General features: G+C 35.1%; 1 protein-coding gene across 1 annotated transcript in view; it reads left to right on the forward strand.

The window, feature by feature from the left end:
• The window catches only part of LOC132117546 (serine/threonine-protein kinase 10-like), a 43,720-nt gene that overhangs the window by 17,123 nt on the left and 2,171 nt on the right, over window positions 1–24,426 (forward strand). Inside the window, exons 3-18 of the mRNA XM_059526900.1 lie at window positions 3,988–4,036; window positions 4,452–4,601; window positions 6,160–6,232; window positions 8,116–8,310; window positions 8,494–8,575; window positions 11,002–11,136; window positions 13,007–13,624; window positions 15,755–15,876; window positions 17,795–17,918; window positions 18,782–18,961; window positions 20,219–20,311; window positions 20,383–20,512; window positions 20,599–20,723; window positions 22,050–22,238; window positions 22,340–22,465; window positions 22,889–23,002. Of these exons, the coding sequence (XP_059382883.1) occupies window positions 3,988–4,036; window positions 4,452–4,601; window positions 6,160–6,232; window positions 8,116–8,310; window positions 8,494–8,575; window positions 11,002–11,136; window positions 13,007–13,624; window positions 15,755–15,876; window positions 17,795–17,918; window positions 18,782–18,961; window positions 20,219–20,311; window positions 20,383–20,512; window positions 20,599–20,723; window positions 22,050–22,238; window positions 22,340–22,465; window positions 22,889–23,002 (2,505 nt within the window). The remainder of the gene's footprint in view (window positions 1–3,987; window positions 4,037–4,451; window positions 4,602–6,159; window positions 6,233–8,115; window positions 8,311–8,493; window positions 8,576–11,001; window positions 11,137–13,006; window positions 13,625–15,754; window positions 15,877–17,794; window positions 17,919–18,781; window positions 18,962–20,218; window positions 20,312–20,382; window positions 20,513–20,598; window positions 20,724–22,049; window positions 22,239–22,339; window positions 22,466–22,888; window positions 23,003–24,426) is intronic.

Raw genomic sequence — 24,426 nt, forward strand, 5'->3', positions numbered from 1 at the left:
CCTTAATAAGCTTTGTTCGGGATGTTAAACTACTTTAGGAGCTCTAAGGACTGCCATGGTGAAAACATTATTTTAAATCTCTTTGTGAAATTTGTGAGTATGGGTCAGTGTTCTGATTGCAGAAGAGTTCGACAAAGGATTACTAACACAATAAAACAACTCCAGGTTTATTTTTGATTAGGATATGACAGTGCAAAATGGTTAAAATCTCTTAAAAATCTATGCTGAAGGATAAAGACCATTTATTAATAATTTACTTGGGGAAAAAATGAAAAAAACTAAAATATAAGTACATAAACCGATTAATCGATTAATCGTAAAAATAATCGACAGATTAATCGATTATCAAAATAATCGTTAGTTGCAGCCCTAATCTAGAGACTAGTATATATTTCCTAGAGACTTGTATATTTTAATCTTTGCACATTTCTAAGGCCAGTTAGAGTATGTGATTTTTGCATGCATGTGTAAAGTTTTGCATGACATGTTTGTGAAAATGTATTCAGATTTTGTGCATGTGTGCATTTAGTAAATGAAACCCAAATGTCACTTTATCCAGAAACCAAAGGCCAATTAATAACCACATAACCAACATTTTTTACACCACAGACTGAACAAAATTAAGCATTGCTTAATAATTGGTTGACCTAAATTGGTATTATTTAATTGTCTACTTATTTAACAGCTGAATAATTGTTTGTTGATTATAATCCATTACATACCTTTCTATCAAAGTTTTTTGACATTATCAAGATTAATTTGTTCTGACACTGTTTAACTCGGAGTTCTTTTTATATTTAATGACCATTTTCTAAACTGTTGCGAATAAACTTTGATAATGTGAGACGTGTCTGAATAAGTTTTGGTTTGATTGTATAAGTGGAGGGATTCAGGAGTGAAGTTGCTGTCATAGAAAGCAGCAGTTTTATTGGATTGTTCATTGGTTTGTTGGATTGATGCCATGTCTCTTTGCTTTGGTATGTGGCTTATGTATCTTGGAGGGAGTCATGAAACCTTGTGTCATTGTGTTATCGCCTACATTACTAAATATACAGACATTTATGTTTACCAGTCTACAGGGGTCGAGACATGAGGGTGGTGGGCTTTGCTTTGATGGGACAGTGTTTCCATGAATAAATCGTTTTGAGTACTTTGGCAGTTTTTTCTCAGGATTTACAAGACATTACAAACTCTGCTGTTCTACTTAAACACTGAATAATCTCTCGAAGTACATTCCTAAAGGAGTAGTCCAGCCAAAAATGAAGATTCTGTTATCATTAATCATGCTGTTCCAAACTCATATGAATTTAAAGAATGACAGTGAAAAATTAGGCCTCTTCTTCATACATCGTAATCATATGACTCCAGAAGAGTTTAACTGTATAGCACAAAAGACACATGAACTAGTTTAATAATGCATCTATTGTGCCGCTTTGTATTTTTACATTCATTAATTTACATAGTATGTGTTTTGGAATGACATGTGATTACATATTGATTAGGGATGGGCATTTGGGCTCATAAAAAAAACAAATATTTAAATATTAGTTTATTTAAATGGCTTTTAATTAGAAAAATGTTTTTTTATCTAGTTTTTGTCACCATTTCTAAACCAGCTTATGATTCGACATTATACACATTCTTACACAACACTACGTTATATCTCAGGGTTTTCTTAGTAAACATGTGTAAAAATATAAAAGAACAAAAAAATAAAGCAGACCATGTCAGTTACAGTACAGAACGTACTTACATTGGAGTCGGCCTGGATTTATCATGTTTATATTGTTTCACATCTTAATGTTGAAAATAACAATAATATTCACATGCTCAGGTTAAAGTTGGCTCCTTAGTCTGATAACAATATGAATATGCGCAGACACAAACGTTCCAGAGACACAAAGATAAAACTCTGTGCTAAGTAAAGTTTCTTTTAGCACTTTGTGTTTTCTTAAACGACTCTCCCTCTAGGACACTTACAGTATGTAGGAAGTGTACACATGTATGTCCAACCCAAACTCATGAAAGTGCATATCAATAGCATGTGTTTTTTGATTTGGCATGCTATTTATATGTAAAAAATGGACTTTGGACTTTGGTGTACATTTGATATAGGGCTGTTCAAATTATCGAATGCGATTGTAATGCGCATCTCATCAGTAAAGCATGTCAAACATGTCAAAACCATGACCACGCAGCATGAAGATTCATTTTAAAGTAGGTCAGTGTAGATTGATTGACAGGCTTGATATTTGTGACACATTCCTTAAGTTTTACTCTCCCGAAGGCTCTCTCTTTCTTAGTTCCAGAGGAAATTCCTCTTACTTCTGGTATATTTGTATAGAAATCTTGAAGGAACTTTCTGGAACTGTTTGGAGAACTTGTAAATTCATATGAGTGACAGCCAGATTACAGTATGTTAAGATCTTGGTCCATTATTGTTTTGGCTGGCGATGTATGGTGTAGGCTTTCTTGGCTACCAAGAAACTTGCTACTTGGCTATCAGTTATCCCATTAATCTGGAGAAAGCATTGAAAAAATGCTGAGAAATTGTCTAATGACTCAGGAATTTGCTTTGACTGCAAAAACAAAATGATTTAGTGGTTATCATTTGCTAACACATTGCAAGTCTTTTTGTATGTTGAGCTTATCAAGTTAAGATTAATCAACAGCTTTGACACACACATTAGGGATATTGTGTACCTTTGTCATTTGAACGTGATGACATTTGTTAGTCGTGTCATAGCATTCCTGTTTACATGATATAAGAGTTTATGATACTGAATTATTATGGGGCCTAACTTAATATATTTTGCTAGAGGCAGGTTAAAAAAAGCTAAAAAATCCATGTTTTGAAACAAAAAAAAATATGTTAGATCGATATAATTAGCTTATTTAAATGGAATTTGTCTTTTTTTTGTGATAAGTATCTATCTTTAATAGGGATGCACGATATCATTGTGATGTCGGAATCGGCCGATAATGGCTTAAAATGTAAACATCGGCATGAGTCCGATATGTACAATTATGCCGATAAGCTGATATAACGAATAACTCACATGTGCTTAGGGTGTGCTAGCGATAAGATAAATTCAGCATTGTGATCATTCTTGAAACAGATTTTTGCCTAAATGTTGATCAGATTCACTGTTTTTGATTGCTGCATTTAAAATGAGAATGCATGAACAGAATGACTCCTTCAGTGTGCATTAGACTCAACAGTCACTATGGCATGCAGCGGTGGCCTGTTGCCCGTCGGGTAAGGAGTTTTAATTCCCTAGGAAGTGCTGATGACATACTTATGAATAAAATGATTAATTTCTTTCAAAAAAAAAAAAAAAAAAAAAAAAGAAAGAAAACATATTGACCCCAAATAACAGTAACTGTTCCAAAATTAGGGGTCAATATGTTTTCTTTCTTTCTTTTTTTTTTTTTTTTTTGAAAGAAATTAATAATTTTATTCAGTAAGGATGTGTTAAATTAACAAAATGTGATAGAAAAGACAACAGTTACAAACACTGATAATAAATCAGAATATTATAATTACTCCTGAAGGATCATGTGACAAAAAAGAGACCGAAGTAATGATGCTGAATATTCAGCTTTGATCACAGGAATACATTTTATTTTCTACTATACATTCACATGGAAAACATCTATTTTAAATTGTAACAATATTTCACAATATTACAGATTTTACTGTACTTTTGATTATATAAATGCAGCCTTGGTCATCAGAAGAGAATTCTTAAAAAAAAAAATACAAATATTACTAATCCCAAACTTTTGTATGAGTGTAAAAGTCATAAAGTTCATTCCTCTAATTCTCATAAACTGGATCAGTCTGACATTATTCTGTTCCCATACACTGCACCACCTTTTCCTGTTTACATCGACTCAACTCCACTGAGGTCTGTTTCTGAATGAGCCAGAAATCTCTTTCCTGAACTAAAGCATCTCACGTTGTACCTCATTTCCCCCCCACAGATAATGATCGAGTTTTGCCCCGGAGGTGCAGTCGATGCCACAATGTTAGGTAAGACCTGAATCTCCTGTTGCTTCCCTTAATGTTTTCTTTTTTATAAAAGCCCCCTGCTTCCTTTTGATGATCTTTGTTATTAGCTCATGGGTGAGTAGGCAAACTCATTTTTCTCTGAAGTTTAAACAGGATATTGCATTATTTTGGGTGATTTATTAACGAGCCAGTCAAGGTCACTTAAAGTTCATTGACTTTGGTTACACTGCCCTGCCTCTCAAACTCAAGTTTATTGAATATGCATGTTTTGTGTGTTTGATATTGACAGATTTTTCATTTTTAATTGTAAAATACCTTTTAATAATAAAAAATAGGGTTCAATTTGGCTTTATATAATATAATATAATATAATAGCTTTTTTCTTTTGAAGTGTTTGACGCACTGGTCTGAAGAGTTTATTGTTTGTGTCTTTCAGAGCTTGACAGGGGTCTTGAAGAGCCTCAGATCCAGGTGATCTGTAAACAAATGCTGGAGGCTCTTCAGTATCTCCACAGCATGAAGATCATTCACAGAGACCTGAAGGCTGGAAACGTTCTCCTCACACTGGACGGAGACATCAAGCTAGGTTCGTATGTAAACAAATCAGTCTGACGGATCGTCTGATTTCAATTGGGTGTGGTTTAAAACTGACAACCATGATTATGAAATTTAAACAAGTTGATTTTTGCTGAGGTTTCTCTTCTGGAAAAGGCTATATATTTGGTATCATTTGTCTTTTCTTTCTTTTTTTTTCTCAAGCACATAAACTCTTTCTAGTTGAATTCTAACTGATTTGTAAACAAACATGATTGATTTGGAATACTCTCCTTACGAAACAACTCTGTACTAAGATTATTTTTGTATTTTGTTTAAATTGTATTTTATCGTTTTTTTTTTTTTTTTTTTAAAGAACTCTCTTATGCCAACCAAGGCTGTATGTATTAGATACAAATACACTAAAAATAACATTTTTGCATGTAAAAATAAGTGATTTTTCTGCGTCATTACTCCAGTGTCACATGATCGTTCATAAATCATACTAATATGAAGATTAGCTGCTAAAAAAACATTTCTGATTAGTGGATTCAGTGTTAAGGAGTTTTGCTGCGTCATATTTTTGTGGTAGCCATAATAATACATTACCAATTAGCAGTAGTCTGTACCATTCATATAATTCTTTCATTCAGCAAAGACCATATTCAAGTGATCAGGTGGGCAGCTGTGGTGCCTTAAAAGGCTTTTTAGTTAGGATTTGTTACAGAGCAAAAGATCTCCTACTAATTCTTTTGACCTCTCTCACACCCTTACACACACACACACACACACACATACACATTCCACACTTCCTTGAAACCTTGTATGAAGGTTGTGTTGTAAAGTACCACAGTTTGCCAAGAGCTGACTCATAATATTTCATTACTCTTCTCTGCTCAAGTCTCACTGGATTTAGTGATTGAATGAGCAAATTATTCCCCCTGAATGCTGCTTCACATCTGCTCCACACATGACTGAGGAGTCGTATATGTCATAGCTGACACATAAATGCATATCCATATAGCATAATATACATATAGAATAATACATGCATGCTAGGCAGACCCCCCCCCCCCACCAAAAACAAAAAACTAAACAAAATGGCATTTAATTGCTAAAAAATACAGTTCAAACAACTAATATTGTAAATTATTTTTTTCCTATTTGAAGTAACGTCCTGTTATTCAAGAATCTTGGAAAAAAAAATTCCACAAAAATATTAAGCATCACTGTTTTCAACATTGATAATAATCACAAATGTTTCCTGAGCAGCAAATCATCATATTTTCATGATTTCTGAAGATCATGTGACACTGAAGACTGGAGGAATGATGCTGGAAATACAGCGGAGCATCACAGAAATACATTACACTTTAACAGAGATTCACACAGAAAATTTTACAGTTTTTACTGTATTTTCAGTCAAACAAATGCAGCGTTGGTGAACAGAAGAGGCTTCTTTCATTTAAAAACATTTAAAAATCTTACGAACCCCAACATGTACAATAGTATAAAATATATGTTATAGGTTTTACAGATTATAATGTGGCATTTTTGAAACGGGGATGAAATATTCATGTAATCCAACATTATCTGCTTTTTTGTTACAGCGGATTTTGGAGTTTCTGCAAAAAACACCAAAACTCTTCAACGACGAGACTCTTTTATTGGGACGCCATATTGGTAAGTGCTATTGCTATTAAGTGCTATCTTTTATTAACGTCTTTCTGTGGTTAAAAGATGGACTGATTACATGAGACATGATTCACTTCAGGAAGTTGCTCTGTTTTCTTCAACACCTTCAGATGTTCACTCATGTTTATTTTGTGCTTTAACTAGTAGTAATGAGGAAGAGATTATCGGATCATGTGACACTTAAACTGAGCTCTAATTAATTGTCACTGTTTCTGCTCAATCATTTTGGCCCTCCAAAATAGTTTCAGTGCATAATATAATTCTACAAAACAGACTTGTAACTAATAATTACACATTTCATGAAATTCCGATCAAAATAATAGAAAGGGAGGGATCTGTTGTGTCCCACAGGACTAAAGCAATCATTAACTAGAGTTCAGTTTGAATGTCCTGATATGAAATATCTTTCTTATCTTTGTGCTTCCTTTTAAGGGCTTTATCTGACTCGTAAACAAATGTTATCAATTCTATTAGTGGATTGTAGTAAATTCTTTCAGTCACTGGCTAACAGTTTTTGGTAATGACTTTAATTTGTTAAATTACACGACAGAATTTGTTATTAGTAGCACAATCTGGATTGTACATATTAGGTAATGTAGTCTGATTGAATTAAACTTTTAGATTACCTTGGATATAAATTATTGAAACCTTTGGGGGGGGCTTCAAGTAAATATTTTAGGTCAAAGTTGTTCGCCTCACAAAAAAGCTTAGGAATCTCTGAATTACACAAACAAACATAAATAAACATGAAAATGTGACATTTAATGACTAAAGTCTTCCAGGTTTTAAATATTTTCGTAAATATGTGTCATAAGTAGCACAGGTATATTTGTATCAATAGCCAAAAAATACATTGTATGAGTCAAAATTGTCAATTTTTATTTTATGCCAAAAATCATTTGGATGTTCCCTGAAGATATTTTGTACATTTCCTACCATAAATGCATCAAAACATTTTTGATTAGTAATATATATTGCCGAGAACTTCATTTGGACAACTTTAAAGACTATTTTCTCAAACAGATTCCAGATTTTCAGATTGTTAGTTGTATCTCAGACAAATATTGTCCTCCGAACAAACCACACATCAATGGAGAGATCATTTATTCAGATAATGTATAAATCTCTATTTCAAAACTGCCCCTTGTGACCGTTATTGTGGTCCACTAACGCAGATTAATAATTAGTGATAATAATAATCACTGAATATGAAGATGTATTATTTCACAGCTTGAATAATTAGTCTCATATATTTATATGGTGAAGTCATTGAAATTGTTAAACATGGCATCAGTGTTTAAAAAGCTTTTTTTTAAATGTATTTTGATTTTTTTTTTGTTCTTTTTTTATTGCTGTCAAATTATTAATCGCGATTAATCGCATCCAAAAAAGTTTTTTTTTACATATGTGCGTGCACTGTGTATATTTATTATGTATATATAAATACACACTCATACAGTATATTTTTGAAAATATATGTATTTACATGAATATATTTATATCATATATAAACTTATTTAATATACTAATATAACATATTTTTCTTAAATGTATACATGCATGTGTGTATTTATATATACATAATAAAAAACACAGTACACACTCATATTATGTAAACAAGTTCTTATTTTTGATAACTAATATATATGTATGTATATGTATGTATGTTTGTTTATTAAGAAACTGAACAGAAGTGGTGTGACTCAATACATTATGAATATTTACTGCCTTTGTGTGAATGATATGTAATCATGTAATCCATAAAAAGTAACTGTAATCCAATTACAAGTATCAAGTACCTGTTCCCTTACTGGGAAAATCCTGTTGGTGGCTCTGAGGTGGACCTGCTCAAATGTCTCTTGTATGTTCAGGATGGCTCCAGAGGTGGTGATGTGCGAGACCATGAAGGACGCTCCATACGACTACAAAGCCGACATCTGGTCTCTGGGCATCACACTGATCGAGCTGGCTCAGATAGAGCCGCCCCACCACGAGCTGAACCCCATGAGGGTCCTGCTAAAAATCGCCAAGTCTGAGCCTCCCACCCTGGAGCAGCCTGCCAAGTGGTGAGCCACAAAGATTTCAGTGACTCGCATCATTACTGTGAGATTCCCTCCAAAGATGGGCTGTTCTGTGAGCGCAGCTGGAGCTTTTTTCTTAGATTTATAGCAGTTAACATGTCTAGAATATGACTGAATAAGATTGTATCCCCCTCTTGGGCGAATGTTTAATGGTTTTGTATATTTCAGGTCGATGGAATTCAAGGATTTCCTGAAAAAAGCTTTGGACAGAAACCCTGAGACGAGGCCAACGGCTGCTCAGCTTCTAGAAGTAAGAAATCTCACACATAGACTTGTCACGTTGAACATCACCGCTGCTCTCGTGTAATTTAACGCGAAGACATTTTGAGACCGTAGTATGTGCAAATGAATGCGTGTGAAGGAAACGGCCGCCACAAACCCCAAAGGCTTCCTGTGCTGCTGGATGAAGGGAATTACAGCAATTTGCATTCTTCCTTCAGGATATTTCTCCACCTACACCCTTCCGCTGAACTGAGCACTTGAGGAGTTTACAAAATGAAAAAGAGCATGCACAGTTATATATAATATACCATTAATATATAAAAAACGTAATTTTTGATTAGTAACATGCATTGCTAAGAACATCATTTGAACAACTTTAAAGATGATTTTCTCAATATTTAGATTTTTTTTGCTCCCTCAGATTCCAGATTTACAGCGATGGAGAGATGGTTTATTCAGCTTTCAGATGATGTATACATATCAATTTCTAAATATTGACACTTAAGACTGGTTTTGTGCTCCAGAGTCACATATTATTAAATGTTACACTATGGTTCATATATATATATATATTAGTAACTTAAAATGTCTTTTTTCTTAGAAGACATCCCCTAAAATATTACTCAATGTAACAATAAGACATCATTAAAAGGCTTATTTTGGTCAAGATTCATTTTAAATCCTTGCCACTGTCCTCCACACCACTAGATTTAACGCGTTTGTCAGCAAAATCTTTGAAATTTCGTATGATCACTTTTTTCTTATGTTGCTTTATTTTTGCATAGATATATCTGTTCCGCTGAATAACAATGGAACATTATATAACCCATATTTTGACATTTTATTTTCACTTAAGTTATTTGAAACCTTAAAGTACACACTAAAATTACATTTAATGCGCTTTCTATGTATATAAAATCACTTTTGTGAATTAACTTGCCGATGTCAAAATGGGGCATTATTTGTAATTCCTACATAAACTATAATGAATGTTTGACTGGTGAGTTCTCCTGCTGTTGGCACATGCGTTAGAAGGTAATTCTGGACACCTGCAGAGCAGCCACTGAATATAAAGAAACTCATGCTCTGATAGCACTCTCTCTTCGGGGTGTTTCGTATTACATATTCATTTAACGCTCTGCTGCGTACAACACAGCCTGAAGACATGTGTTTGTTGGGCTGGAGGTGACATTGCTATGCGGTGCGTGCTTTTCTGTGAAGAGTTGTGTGCGGAGTTCATATATCAATTTATAGATTGTGCCCAACATTTACTGCAAAGTCAGTCTTTATAGACCAGTCTCTAGTTTAAAGCTGATCACTGAAACCAAGGTGCAGGTCACGAGACTTTAACACACCTAAAACAGCATCACATGCATTAAAGAGCATCACAAAGGCAGCTTTTATACAGTGTCAGTGTTCGACAGTCATCCAGGCTACATGGGCAGGCTGTTTTCTGCAAACTATAAATTGGGAAGCAATTTAGGATGCATGGTATATGAATTGGGATGCATTGGCTGTAGTTTTGCTCATCGGTGAGGGTAGTTGATATATTTCTGGCTGCATGATTTTAACGCTTGACTCGCGCTCACATACGCTCGGCGGCTGGGACGCTTCAATTAAACAAGGTGCAACTCAGCTGAATAATAGATGAGAGCAGTGTTTCTCTCCAGTACACTGCTGCTTTCACAGTTCAGTACCTGAGCACCCGCTCTTCTCCTTATTAAACCCCAGACTCACTCAAGGTCAACATTTCAATGGGTTTTTTGTAATTGACTGCCAATTCTGCTGGTCACAAGTGTATTTCAAGTGAAATAACATGTTGTCACACGATTCTGAGAGGTCACATGACATCATTGACCCTTTTTTTATTATATTCAACTACAGCAGGGTTTCCAAAATTGGGGATTGTGAGTTGATGTAAAACTAATAATTAATAATAATAATAAAAATAAATAAATAAATATATATATATATCATTTATTATATCCAAATATATTAATAATAATGAATATTTGTTTTGAAAACTAGCTGAAAATATAAAAAAATATTTTTTTTTATTTGTCTGACCATTAACCACCATCAAAAAACTGTAAATTGGTTGTTAAATTATTGAAATTAATTGTAAATATCTAAGGTCAAAAGGGTGCAATCATTTTTATGATTATTCTTAAAATATTACATCCAAATATTTGTAAAGCAAACTGAGATACGCTGACAATTGAATTTGATTGTATTTATTTTCTAAACATTGCAAAGCAACAGAACATTTGAAATCTTTTAATGGTTTGATTCAGTTTGACGTCAACCATGACAATCTGCTACACTTTCAGTGATGAGTAGAAGAATACAGACTCAGAACAGATGAATTAATCTCCCAGTTGTTATTGTTGTGTGTGCTGTGTTATTGTTAATATGCACAATGAATAATCTTTCCACGTGTGTGCTGTGTTTCAGCATCCTTTCGTCAGTTCGGTGAAGACCAACCGTCCGGTGAGAGAGCTGGTGGCCGAGGCCAAAGCCGAGGTGATGGAGGAGATCGAGGACAATCGTGAAGAAGCAGAAGACGAGGACCCTGCTGACCTCTTATCTGTACGAGTCACACATCTCTCACTGTATACATGCACTGCTCATGGAAAAGTGCTCAGGGCATGAAGAGAGACAGACGTCTGTAATTGTTAAAGTGTGGAAAGTTTATTCTGTGATTCAGTGCGGGTGTGTCTATGAAAGACAAAAGCAGCAGTGGGCCGTATGCTTAGAACTCAATTAATTATGCAGATATTTACCATAGCAACTTTACCAAAGCTGCAGTGTATATGATGTAAACACAGTAAGCACATTTGTGTGATATATCAAAAACACCTTTATGATCATTGCTAAAATTACAGTAGATGTACCGTATTTTTCGGACTATAAGTCGCACCGGAGTATAAGTCGCATCAGTCCAAAAATACGTCATGATGAGGGAAAAACATATATTAGTCGCACTGGACTATAAGTCGCATTTATTTAGAACCAACAATCAAGAGAAAACATTACCATCTCCAGCCGCCAGAGGGCGCTCTATGCTGCTCAGTGTAGACTACAGGAGCACTGAGCATCATAGAGCGCCCTCTGGCGGCTGGAGACGGTAATGTTTTCTCTTGGTTCATGTCAAATTAATTTTGATAAGTCGCAGGACCAGCCAAACTATGAAAAAAAGTGCGACTTATAGTCCAGAAAATACGGTATGCACCGGAGCAGGGAATGCTGGATCCCATAATGCAATGCATTGATGAATTAATTATAACCAGAATGCTTTAGGTCCTCACACACAGAGTCCGAAATGTGACCCTGGAGCACAAAATCAGATTGTCCAAATGAAGACTGCTTTCGTGCTCCAGGGACACAAATTTCCTATGTTCGTATTTTTCCTATTAGCTATCCTTTCAATATTTAATATATATATTAAATATATATTGTCTTAAAAAAGGTCTTTAGCTGAAGCAAAAAATCACAATGGCAATTCATTTTTTATTAAGAGAACATATTGATATATTGACATATTATGTTCCCTTCAGTTTATGCCTTAAATTGTTTTATTTGGCTTTAAACGGTCTATAATCTTACGTTTAGCTTCAGAAAACTTGTAGAAGCCCTCTTGCATGGTAGCCAGGTCTGCAACTGCATTTTTCTCCATGGTTTCCCCTCCACCCCTCAGTCGAAATAGTGCTCCAGGTCGTTTTAATACACTTTTTTTTTTTTTTTTAAACAACGGTGTAAAGTAGCATGATTATCACTGTAAAACCAAGGACTTGGCAACACATCTTTCCTCGATGTACCATTAGAGCACAATGTGGTTGTGACATCACTTCCTCTCATGTAATATGTCTGTAACAGGACTTGCCCCCCATCCAACTTTCACATTAGCATCTCTCTTTAAAGATCTCTTCGAGGCCGTGTGCAGTAAATGTGTTGACATGACACAATGGTACAAGCGTTTCAAAATAACCCCTCGTACACTTCCTCCTCCGCTCCTCATCTGGCCTTCATGTAAAAAAATGAAACAAAGGACAAGCCGTCCACATTTCTTCAGAGTTAAATAAAGCACAGGACAATTGGTTCCTGGTTTTGGCAAGGACACGGTTATAAGGGTGAAGGGTGAAGCTGTGTACGAGTTTACTGACAGTTTCTGGCCTGTCCCAAGCTTTAACGTCTACATCATCTCTATGTGTTTTCTCAATCAGGTTTAGTACAGGCACAACCTTAGCATTGCAGTAAACCTGTGAAGAGTGAGAGATTCAGTGCTTCACAATAATTCACGTTCATTTGTATAGCTCTTTTCTCCATTGCATAGCAGCTTTACAGAAAATCAAAGTTGTTTAGTTATAGCTTATCTCAAGTTGACATCTATATGGCGGAAATGTATGGTAAGAATGTAACTTGTAAGAGTTTTAACTGACGTAAGCCGCTTTCTGTCTAGGTGCCCATCAACAACCCGTCAGAAACCAGTGAGACCAGTTTATACGGGGACCATCACCACAATGGAGCTCCAATGGAGTTCCAGGAAGACCCCAGGACTCCTGTGTCCACCGAAAGCCCTTTGAAAGACCAGGATGATCTCAGCGACAGGTTTCCAGACGAGGATCACGACAAACCTGAGAGTGAGGCGTCAGGCAAGACCTCCAGCTCGGACTCCGGCATCGAGGATGGAAAGAGCACACCGACCTCCGAGGAGGACCCCAAAGCGGTCGAGAGCTCAGAACCAGAGCTAGCTTCTCTGAGAACACCTGCACCTTCAGAGTCATCCGGATCTTCCTCAGAAACCTCGGAGCAAGCCTCAGAGAAACCGGAGAAGGATGAAGCTCTTAGCGTGAGGGAGACGCCCAGCCAGCAGCCACATGCCATTCTGAACCGAACCGAGACTAAAGACCCAAACAATCGCATGTCTGCGACGAGCGACCGCTCCTCACTGGCTGGAGAGGATGTGGAAAGGTTATCGAAACGATTCTCTGATGTGACGAGTGAGAACATGGACATCAGCTTGAACCTGTCCGGTGATATGTCCGTCAACAAAGACTTGGGCACCATCTCCATACGGGTGAGTCTGTGTTTGAATCATGTTTTCATTTACAGTGGTGGACACAAATGATTTGAACAAGTAATTTTCAAAACCTCAACTCCCCTTCTGCATGGAACAGCAATGACACACTTGCTCTTATATGTGTGTGTATATATATATATGTTTGTATATATTATCAACATCTTCCCTCATGGACTTGTATTGTGCTCCACTGTAACCTTCAGAAACGATTGTTTTGAACGCAGAACATTACTGTAAATTACGTCATTGATTTGTTGCATATTTGCAGCGGCTCGTCTGTGAGGCTGGCGTCAGATCTTTCATGCATTTCTCCCGAGCGCTCTTTGTCTCTGGTGCATTCAGCATTGTGCCTCGGTCTCTGTGTGGTGATTGTTGAGTTCTGCAGAGAACAGCCTCGTTGCTCATTTCTGTCATATTTCCAGCGTGATGCAGACACTGAGCTCTTGTCCTTCAGTTCTGATACTGCACCATCAGGAAGCAAACGTTGATGCGCTCTGCACAGTGTGGATATTGTGGCTCTGTCGCGCTGAAACCACATCACAGGACGAGTGCGACATAAAAACGCCAAACGTGCTGTCAGTGTCTTTATAGACCGGATGAGTGTTTGCTCTGCTGCGTCTCAGAATGGTTTGTGATCACGACAAGATCCAATTAAATACGATTTCAACAGTGTCTGATGATCCAATTAAACCAAACGACAAATCATCCAGATATTTGAACTTTGAACAAATACTTCTATGATGTTTCAATATTTGCAGTTTAAATATATATGTATATATATTTGAGCTGCTAACACTTCCTGTCAGAACTGGTTTTAATCTCACTTCTTCCTGTTCACACGCTTCACATGGTTTTGCTTCTTTTCTTCTTTCTTGCTCCAGTTCAACCATTCATTATTCCTCTGGGTCTATAAATCAGTGCTGTTTTAGTATATGTTTGCATATATATATATATATATACACTAATGTTTCTAAAGTTTGGAATCAGTAAGATTTTTTTATATTATTTGTTATATTTGAAAGACGTCTTGCTCGTAAGGGTGCATTTATTTGATCAAAAATACAGAAAAAAACTCAATATTCTGAAATATTATTTCAATTTAAATTAAATATTTTCTGTTAAAGTGTAATTTATTTCTGTAAATAAAGCAGAATTTTCAGCATCATTACTCCAGTCATCAGTGTCACATGATCTTTAGAAAAAAATAAAATAAAATAATATATATATATAATTTTTTTTCAGGATTCTTTGAACTATAAAAAGTTAAAAAGCACATTATTTATTTATTTATTAAAAGACTTTAAATCTAATATAAGACTTTTATATCACACTTTTTATCAGTATAACATCCTTTCTAAATAAAATCATTAATTTATAAAAAAAAAGAGAAAAACTAATTATATATAACGATTTTAATTAAATGCCATTCTTTTTAACTAAAAAAAAAAAGTAAATAAAAGAAAACTGTTCTCCAACTTTTGATATTAGTGTATATATTTCTATTATATATATATATATATATATATATATATATATATATATATATATATATATATATATATATATATATATATATATATATATATATATATATATATATACTAATTCTATTAAAAAAATATCTAACTACCTTTCTAATCTTATTATATTCTATTTTCTTTTAATTTATTATGCAATTGTGTGTGTGTGTGTGTGTAAAGATCTCTATCACTAGCTCGCTCTATTCTTTTTTTATTCTATCAGTTTTCTTTTTATTTATTATATTATTTAAAATCCCATGCTAGGTGTACTGTGTTAACCTAACTGAGACTTGTTATAGCACTTATATATCATTGCTCTTTTTGTTGTTTTTGATTGCTTCCACTGTCCTCATCTGTAAGTCGCTTTGGATAAAAGCATCTGCTAAATGAATAAATGTAATATATTTGTTTATTTGAATTAAACTCAAGTATATCAAGTTAAATTAGATAAGGATTGTTCCATTGACTGTATCTCAAGTTTGTTCAAGTCTTCAGTTAACATGCATTATATTTTAAATATTGCATTTATTTTAATGGTTTGTTTAATAATTTGCCACCAAGTCCTTCTTCTGCATGTATTTTATTTGTATTTGTATCTTTCCTCCAGGACAACAAGAAGACGCTGAAGCGCACGCGTAAGTTCCTGGTGGACGGTGTGGTGGTGAGCGTCACCACGTCCAAAATCATCTCTGACGACGAGAAGAAAGACGAGGAGATGAGGTTCCTCAGGCAAGTTCACTCTCTTTAGCAAACTCTTAAAAAAAAAACAACAAAAAAAAACCTAGCAGCATTTTTCCACTTGATCTTGGATCTCGGCTGAGTAAACAGACTATTTCAGTCTCAGGTCCGAGACCTTGTCCTTTCCAAACAGGACATAAATACACAAGGGAAGCTTTGTGTAGAGCCAGAGGAAGTGGGCTGCTTTTAAAGGACAAACGGAGAGATCAGATCTCCCTTAAACAGATCAATCCATCATCTAGATTGCTGTGAAACACCTCAGCTGCTGATACACACACTAACACTTCTGCCATCTTCTGGTGTGATGGAGAACTCACATGTGATGAGAGCACAAACAACACCTCGTACAGGACAAATTTGACCCTAAAATCAAGATTCATATTTTTGAGTCTGCCTTTCAAAGTTTGTGATCAGTAAGATTTGTAATGTTTCAAAACGAGTCTCTTCTGCTCATCAAGACTGCGTTTATTTGATGAAAAATACTGAGAAAATTGTAATAATGTGAAATATTTTTGCAATTTAAAATAACAGTTTTCTATTGTAATATACCTTAAACATGATTTATTCCTGTGATTCAAGGATGATATATTTTTGGGTTTTCAGGATTCTTTGATCTTTAATCAAAATAGAAATCTTTTTTAAGAATATAAGTCTTAAGAATCACTTTTTATTAATTTAACACATCCTTGCTGATGAAAAGTATTAATTTATTTCAAACAAAAATGCCCTCAGACTTTTGAATGGTAGTGTACATTGTTACTTCTATACGTCATTACTTGTATATTGGAGTAGAAATAGAAATAAACACATTATAGAAATAAATTATATTTTAAAGTATATTGAAATACAAAACGTAATTTTAAATTGTACAAATATTTAACAACATTATTTTTTTTAATCAAATAAATGTAGCATTGATGAGCAAATACATATATATATATATTTTTTTTTTTTTTTAACTGATCCTAAACTTATGAATGGCATACATATGGAATTTATTATTATTTAGATGAATTGTATTAGGCTATATTTGCATAAAGACAAAGAACATTAGTCTATCTAGACTTATATAATGTCTTTCTTTCTCTCTTTTGGTTCTGTGGTGGTGAAATATGCCTGGGCCGTGTTGTTGACAGGCTTCACATTAGCTGTGAGTGTGGAACATTCCTCTGGTGTTCTGCTGTCAGTGCGGTCATGTCCTGAATGAGGCGGGGGTGTCTGAATCCTCTGCTGTCTGTGGGCCGTCACATTCTGAGCATTCTTGGGTCGGCGGGAGACTTCACATGTGACCCGGAGCACAAAACCAGTCAAGAGGGTCATTTTTCTAAAATTAAAATTCATGCATCATGAATAAATCATCTCTCCATTGACGTGTGGTTTGTTAGGAGGACAGTATTTGTCTGAGATGCAGCTGTTTGAAAATCAGGAATCTGAGGGAGCAAAAAATCATCTTTAAAGTTGTTCAAATGATGTTTTTAGCAATGCATATTACTAATCAAAAATTAATTTTTGATATATTTACGGAAGGAAACATAAAAAGTATCTTCAAGAAACATGATCTTTGCTTAATATCCTAATGATTTTTTGGCATAAAAGAAAGATATTTCATTTTGACCCATACGATGCATTGTTGGCTATTGCTACAAATACACCATTTGTGCTCCAGGGTCACATGTGTGTATTTCAAATGTTCCGCTTAAAGGGACAGTCGCCCCAAAAGTGAGTATTCTGTCATCATTTACTCACCGTGCTGTCGTTCCAAAGCTGTCTGCAGAACACAAAAGAAGTAACTAATCCACATTGGCTTCCATTGTATAGACATTTCAAACAGATGTTTGACAGAAGAAAGGTTGTTGTGTAACAGGTGATGAATGGTTCCTCACATGTGTTTGTTGATTGACACACGCAGGCGTCAGGAGCTGCGAGATCTGCGTCTGCTGCAGAAGGAGCAACACCGCGCTCAGGCTTTGCTCACGCTGAAGCTGAAGGAGCAGTTGGAGCAGATGCAGCGCAGATTCGACCAGGAGATGAACGTGAGTCACTAGACTAGATCAAATCACTTTCCCATCAAGGCTAGACACCGCCCTCAGGCCATCTGAGATTAGGATGAGTTTGATTCTTCATCAGATTTGGAGAAATGTCGTTGCATTTCATCAATGGATGCTCTGCAGTGAATGGGTGCCGTCAGAATGGCAGCTGATAAAAACATCACAATAATCCCCAGCATTAAGTTGTTTTTAACTCAATTACGAGTCCATAATCCATAACGACACTTCCTCCAGTGAAAAAGTGTACTGGTCTGAATCAGGAGAGAAATCTGCACAGATCATTGTGATGTTTTTATCAGCTGTTTGGACTCTCATTCTGACGGCACCCATTCACTATAAATGGTATTATTCACTATAAATATGAACTGTTATATAAATCAGGTGAATGGTTTATTATTATACATAGACGGCAACAGAACTGGACCGTTTGTGTATGCAAGTACTTTTGGCTCAGTGCATAAGAAAACATTTATTAGAATTTAAATCTAAACATCAGATGTGTATTTTTGGATGTTTTCTTTTGGTTTGGGAACAAATAAATAAAAGCATTGGTCTGTAGTGTCTGACCTTAATAGAAGTTGGGATGGGTTAATACACAAAAAACATCTTTAAAGCTGTTCAAATTAAGTTCTTAGCAATGCATATTACTACTCAAAAATTAAGTTTTGATATATTTTTATGGTAGGAAATTTGCAAGGTGCTTAATTTTTGGCATTTAAAAAAACCCATACAATGTGCATCTTGACCAATACATCTGTGCTACTTATATCTGCTTCTGTGCTGCAGAGACACATATTGCACTCTTAAATAAAATGTCAATGAATAGTGCTGATATATATCGCTCGCAGGCCAAGAAGAAATACTACGACACGGAGCTGGAGACGCTGGAGAAACAGCAGAAACAGACCATCGAGAGAATGGAGACGGAGCACACGGTGCGACTGCGAGAAGAGGGCAAACGCATCCGCGCAGAACAAGAGAAAGCCTACAACAAGTTCCTGGACCAGATGAAACATCGCAAGAAAGAGGTCAGACTACGAGTCAAAACTGCACTTTACTGTCATTTCAGTGATCTCTCAAACTTTCCTTGACACAACTGCCAACAATACATGAATGCTTTATTAATGCTATTTATTATAAGGGGGTAACTAGTTACTAAATACATGGTTACTGTAATTTAGTAAGGGATTACTCTTATTTCTTTACTTATGTAAATAAACGTAATACTGTGTATAGACTGTAGAACATCTATATAAAGCACAATACAGTAGTGGATTTAGCATTAACATAGACACAGGTCTAAGCTTCAAATGCATGCTTTTTATGTACCTTCTCAATTTATATACTTTGGTGAGTTAATTAAGTATTAATAAGCAGTAATTAGGTGTATATTGAGGCAAAAGTATAGTTAGTTCATAGTGAAAATTTAGTTGGTAGTGAGAACTGGACTCGTTTCATGTCTATCCTTGTATCATTCATTAATTTTGATCTAGGATTTAGAAAGTAATTAGTAATAAGCAACTAAATAGTTTTTGGAGAGAGTGATTTGTACAGTAATCTAATAAGATTGTTGAAGATGTAATTAGTCACTACTAGTAACTAATTACTGTGAGTAATACATTCATTTTCCATAATAATAGTAATAATAATAATAATGAAATGAACTGAGAAATACATTAAAATCTGTAAATTATATTCTAGAACTGTATCTGTACTGTATGGTAATAAAGACTTTGTGAACGGTGAAAGTGTTGAAACCTTTCATTCATATAAATTCATGTATTTTATAATATAAATAAATATATTTCATATATAAACATAACTTATTTTCTGAAATATACATGCTTTTTTATCAAAAGATAACAAAATCTGACAAAAATTTTACTTTTTTTTTTTAAGCATTGTGGAAGAAAATATGGCAGAAAAAATATTAAATGTGAGATTATTTTTTTTTAAAGAAGAGTAAACATCTAGTTTGATTTTGAGAAAAACTACAAAAACAATAACTTAAGACGATATATTTAAATTTATCTATGACTATGACTAGGTTTTTTGCAAAAGAGAGCCACCGACGTCTCACATAATGTTTTCTTAAAAATAATTTTAACTAATGCAAAACTCAACTTTAAAATGCGTCTCAAAGATTGAAAAGTCTTTGTTCTGACTGTTACGTCTGATCGATTATCTAATGCATTATCATTTGTGACGTTTTTAAATCATAAAGCACTTGGGATCGTTGTAGTTAACTTTGAATTGTGTCCAATTTGAAACATTTTTCATCTCAGGTCAAACAAGACGTGGAGAAGCTGCCCAGGAGCCAGAGGAAAGACAGCCTGAAGATCAAAATGAACAACTTCCAGCAGATGAAATCAGACGAGGTCAGTGAAAGACTTAAAGCTGTGTGCACAACAGTGTGTATCGTCTTGGTTCCTGACTCTTCTCTGTGCAGGAAGAGAAGTTCCTGGCAGATCAGAGGGATTTTCTGGACTCGACTCTGAAGAGCATCATCGCTCAGAACAAGCGGGAAATCTCCGAGACGGAGCGCCAGTGTCTCATCAAGAAACAGAATCTGCTCCGAGGTATAAATGCACTCAGACCAGAGCATCCTTACCAAATCAGGTTTTACATAGACTGCATGCTTACAAGTGCTGCTGTTGTGTGTCAGAGCGAGAGGCCACAATCTGGGATCTGGAAGAGAAGAGCTTGCACGAGAGACACCAGCTCCTCAAACAGCAGCTGAAGGACCAGTACTTCCTGCAGAGACACCAGCTCCTCAAGAAACATGAGAAGGTCTGCAAGCATCCCTCATTCTGACTCCTTTTCCACACAAATGCTGCTAGTGCCAGTCTGAGAGATCATGCAGATAACAAAGAAATTAGAAATTGTGTTGTCCATGCATGAATAGCTTGTGTAAAGTAATATAAATCATTCATTTAATAGTCATTTCTAAAAAAAAAAAAAAAAATTAGAATTATTGATTTTAGGTAAAAGTGACTGAATTTGTTTGCGTTATTGATTTGTGTTTATGACTCATTTAAACTAGTCTGAAAGATCTGTTAGCAAATCAGTCTTTATTCATGAATAATAATATGTACTTGTGCACATAAAGTTTACTGGCTAAATATTGATCTTATGTACAGCAGTGTCATTATTGTTTGCTAAAACAGATTTAAAACACTTAAAAACATTTTGTTCATTAGAATAAAGCTAAAATAAAATAAAAACATCATTTAAGTTGATGCACTAAAATTACAACTGGGAGAAAAAAAAAATATATAAAATAATATATATATATATATATATATAACAAAATGTTCTTAAGTGTTTTAATTCTGTGTGTGTGTGTGTGTGTATATTTTTTATTTATATATATATATATATATATATATATATATATATATATATATATATATATATATATACATATACATATATACAGTAACTTTATATATATATACAAAACTAAAATATTCAACATATAACTAAATATTATATATCTTGACAACCAATTGAAATGTGTTGAGGCACTAAAATGACCAGCAGGAAGTGAATTAATAAAAATTTTTTACTGAAAAATTAAATACAAATTAAAACCTAAACCAACAAAATGGTTTAAAAGTCCTGACACAAGAACATATCAACATTACTAAAACATAAACAAAATCAATATTTATATGAAAACTGTAATGCAATCAAATAACTAAAATATGTGGTGTAGATTAAAAGAGTTAATATATATATATATATATATATATATATATATATATATATATATATATATATATATATATATATATTTAAACTTGTTCACAAATCTGTCTGAATGACCAAATATAAACTTATTGGAGATTGTGCTTTTTCAGTTCCTGACCCCAAACTCTGTTAAGCACTGCCTATGCATCTGCTCAGAACAATTCAGTTTTTAAAGCCTTGTTAAAAGGCCATTTATTATCGCTAGCTTTTAATCAGTCGTACAGTTTAGTGTTTACATTGGGAATGCACTGTCTGTCCTTTTCATCTTTCTATTTATTATTCTTGTACAGCACTTTAAGCAACCTTGGTTGAATGGGGTAAGGCTGGTCCGTGTCTGACTCGTGTCTTTGTGTGCTGTCACAGGAGCAGGAGCAGATGCAGTGCTACAACCAGCGTATGATCGAGCTCCTCAAGGCCCGACAGCAGCAGGAGAAGAACAGGCTGCCCAAGATCCAGCGCAGCGAGGCCAAAACACGCATGGCCATGTTCAAGAAGAGCCTGAGGATCAACTCCAGCGGGAGCTCCGCAGAAGACCGTGAGAAGACCAAGCAGGTAAAGCATGTCTCCAGCGGCCCGTACAGTATGTGTCCTCCTCTAAGAGACCCTCATCTCATCTCTCTCTCTCTCTCTCTCTCTCTCTCTCTGGCCTTCAGTTCTCCAGGCTGGAGGAGAAGAGGCAGAAGGCAGAGCGCTTGCACCAGCAGCAGAAACACGAGAACCAGATGAGGGAGAAGATCAGCGAATGCGAGGGAAACGCCAGGGAACTGCAGCAGCTGCAGGTGAACTAAACTCTTCATGCTGGTCTTTCAAATAGATGGTCAAACTCCAAGTATCTTGAAGAGGTGAGGTGTCTAAGTCGCAATATCTAACTACTGGGGTGCCTCAGGGTTCAGTTCTCGGACCACTTTTCTTCTCTGTCTACATGGCATCATATATAGACGGTCACACCCCAGGTATCTTGGAGAAGTCAGGTGTCTAAGAGGCAACATCTAACTACTGGGGTGCCTCAGGGTTCAGTTCTTGGACCCCTTCTGTTCTCTGTCTACATGGCATCACTAGGTTCTGCATTCAGAAACATGGCTTTTCATATCACTGCTTTTCTGATGACACTCAACTCTTAACTCTAAAGTGATAAGTTAGATACATGATGCAGATGTCTATTAGTGTTTCCGCAGCCTGATCTGTGTGATTGTCTCCTGCAGAACGAGAAGTGTCACCTGCTGATAGAAAACGAGACGCAGCGTCTGAAGTCTCTGGACGAGCAGCACAATCAGCAGCTGAAGGAGTGGAGGGAACGCCTCAAGCCCAGGAAGAAGGTCTGCGCTTCACCACACACATTAATTACAAACTACAGGTCAAAAGATTGGGCTCTGAAGATTTTTACGTCTATTCCGCCCACCAAGACTGCATTTGATCATTTGACTGGGGGAAAAGTTATGTTGTTAAATATTATAATTATAAACACAGTTTTTATATTTTAATATTAGGCCTTTTTAATACAGGCCTATTAATCTGTTCTACTGTAATTTATTGCAGCGATCATAATTCCAGTCTTAAGCATCACATGATCTTCAGAAATCATTCTAATATGATTTGTTGCTTAAACTATTGAAACTATGAACTATTTCTAATTATTATCAATGTTGAAAACAGTTGTGCTGCACAATGTTATTGTGGAAAGCATGACACGTTTTATTTTACTTAAAGGATTCACAGATTAATAGAATGTTGCTTTTGTTCAATTTCAGTGCTGAAAAATTTTTTTATTGAAAAAAAAAAAAAACAAATCTTTCTGACCTCAGACTTTCGAACAGAAGTGTGTGTACAGTATATATATTTATAGAGAGAGCGATTTATTTTATTCCATTTTATTTTCATTAGATTTTCTCATTTTATTTTATAGTAATTATATATATATATATATATATATAGTAATATCAGATTGCTGCATTCTTCTTATTATAATATAAAGGCATATATAAAGGCATGTGCTTTATTGGCATGACAAAAACTGTACATTTGTGTTGCCAAAGCAGTTGCAGCTGGGCTGCTTACAAATAGTGCACATATGTATTTACAGAAAGAAAAAGAATAATAGTAATAATAAAATATATAAAAAGTATTAACCATGTAGTGCAAAGTGAATTAGTGTATGTGAATGTATAAGTTAGAAATAAAATAAAATAGAATATGGTATTAGATTTACAGAGGCAAAATATACATCTAAGTAATACAATACATTAATATGGCATAACATAATCTACATGTGCTGGAAACATCAGGTCAGGGCAGGTTGAGTGTTTTCTCTAACATCATGACAGACAGACACATTGAGCAGCAAACACACAGCAGTTCTTGTGTTCTCCGAACAGATACAGCAGTTTCTCCTGCTTTGGAAGAGTTTTAAATGTCTGATGGATCTGCTGTATTTGATCACAGAACACTGTTCGTATGTCCGTGTATTTGGGGCATTCGGTTAGGAAGTGCACTTCTGTTTCCATCTGATTCAGATCACAGTGTGCACACAGTCTCTGCTCCGCTGGCAGCCATGTTTTTCTGTGTCTGCCCGTCTCTATCATCAGCTAGTGTCCGCTGAGTCTGTATCTGGTCAGCGTGCTTCTCAGTTTCTGATCTGACACTGTGTACAGATACTCTGCCATACTCTACTCCCTCTTTAGAGCCAAATAGCATTGCATTTTACTCTGTTTTTCTGTTTGGGTTTGTAATTCTGTTTGATTTG

This window comes from Carassius carassius, chromosome 36 (assembly GCF_963082965.1).
Source record: "Carassius carassius chromosome 36, fCarCar2.1, whole genome shotgun sequence".
NCBI classification, from domain to species: Eukaryota; Metazoa; Chordata; class Actinopteri; order Cypriniformes; family Cyprinidae; genus Carassius; species Carassius carassius.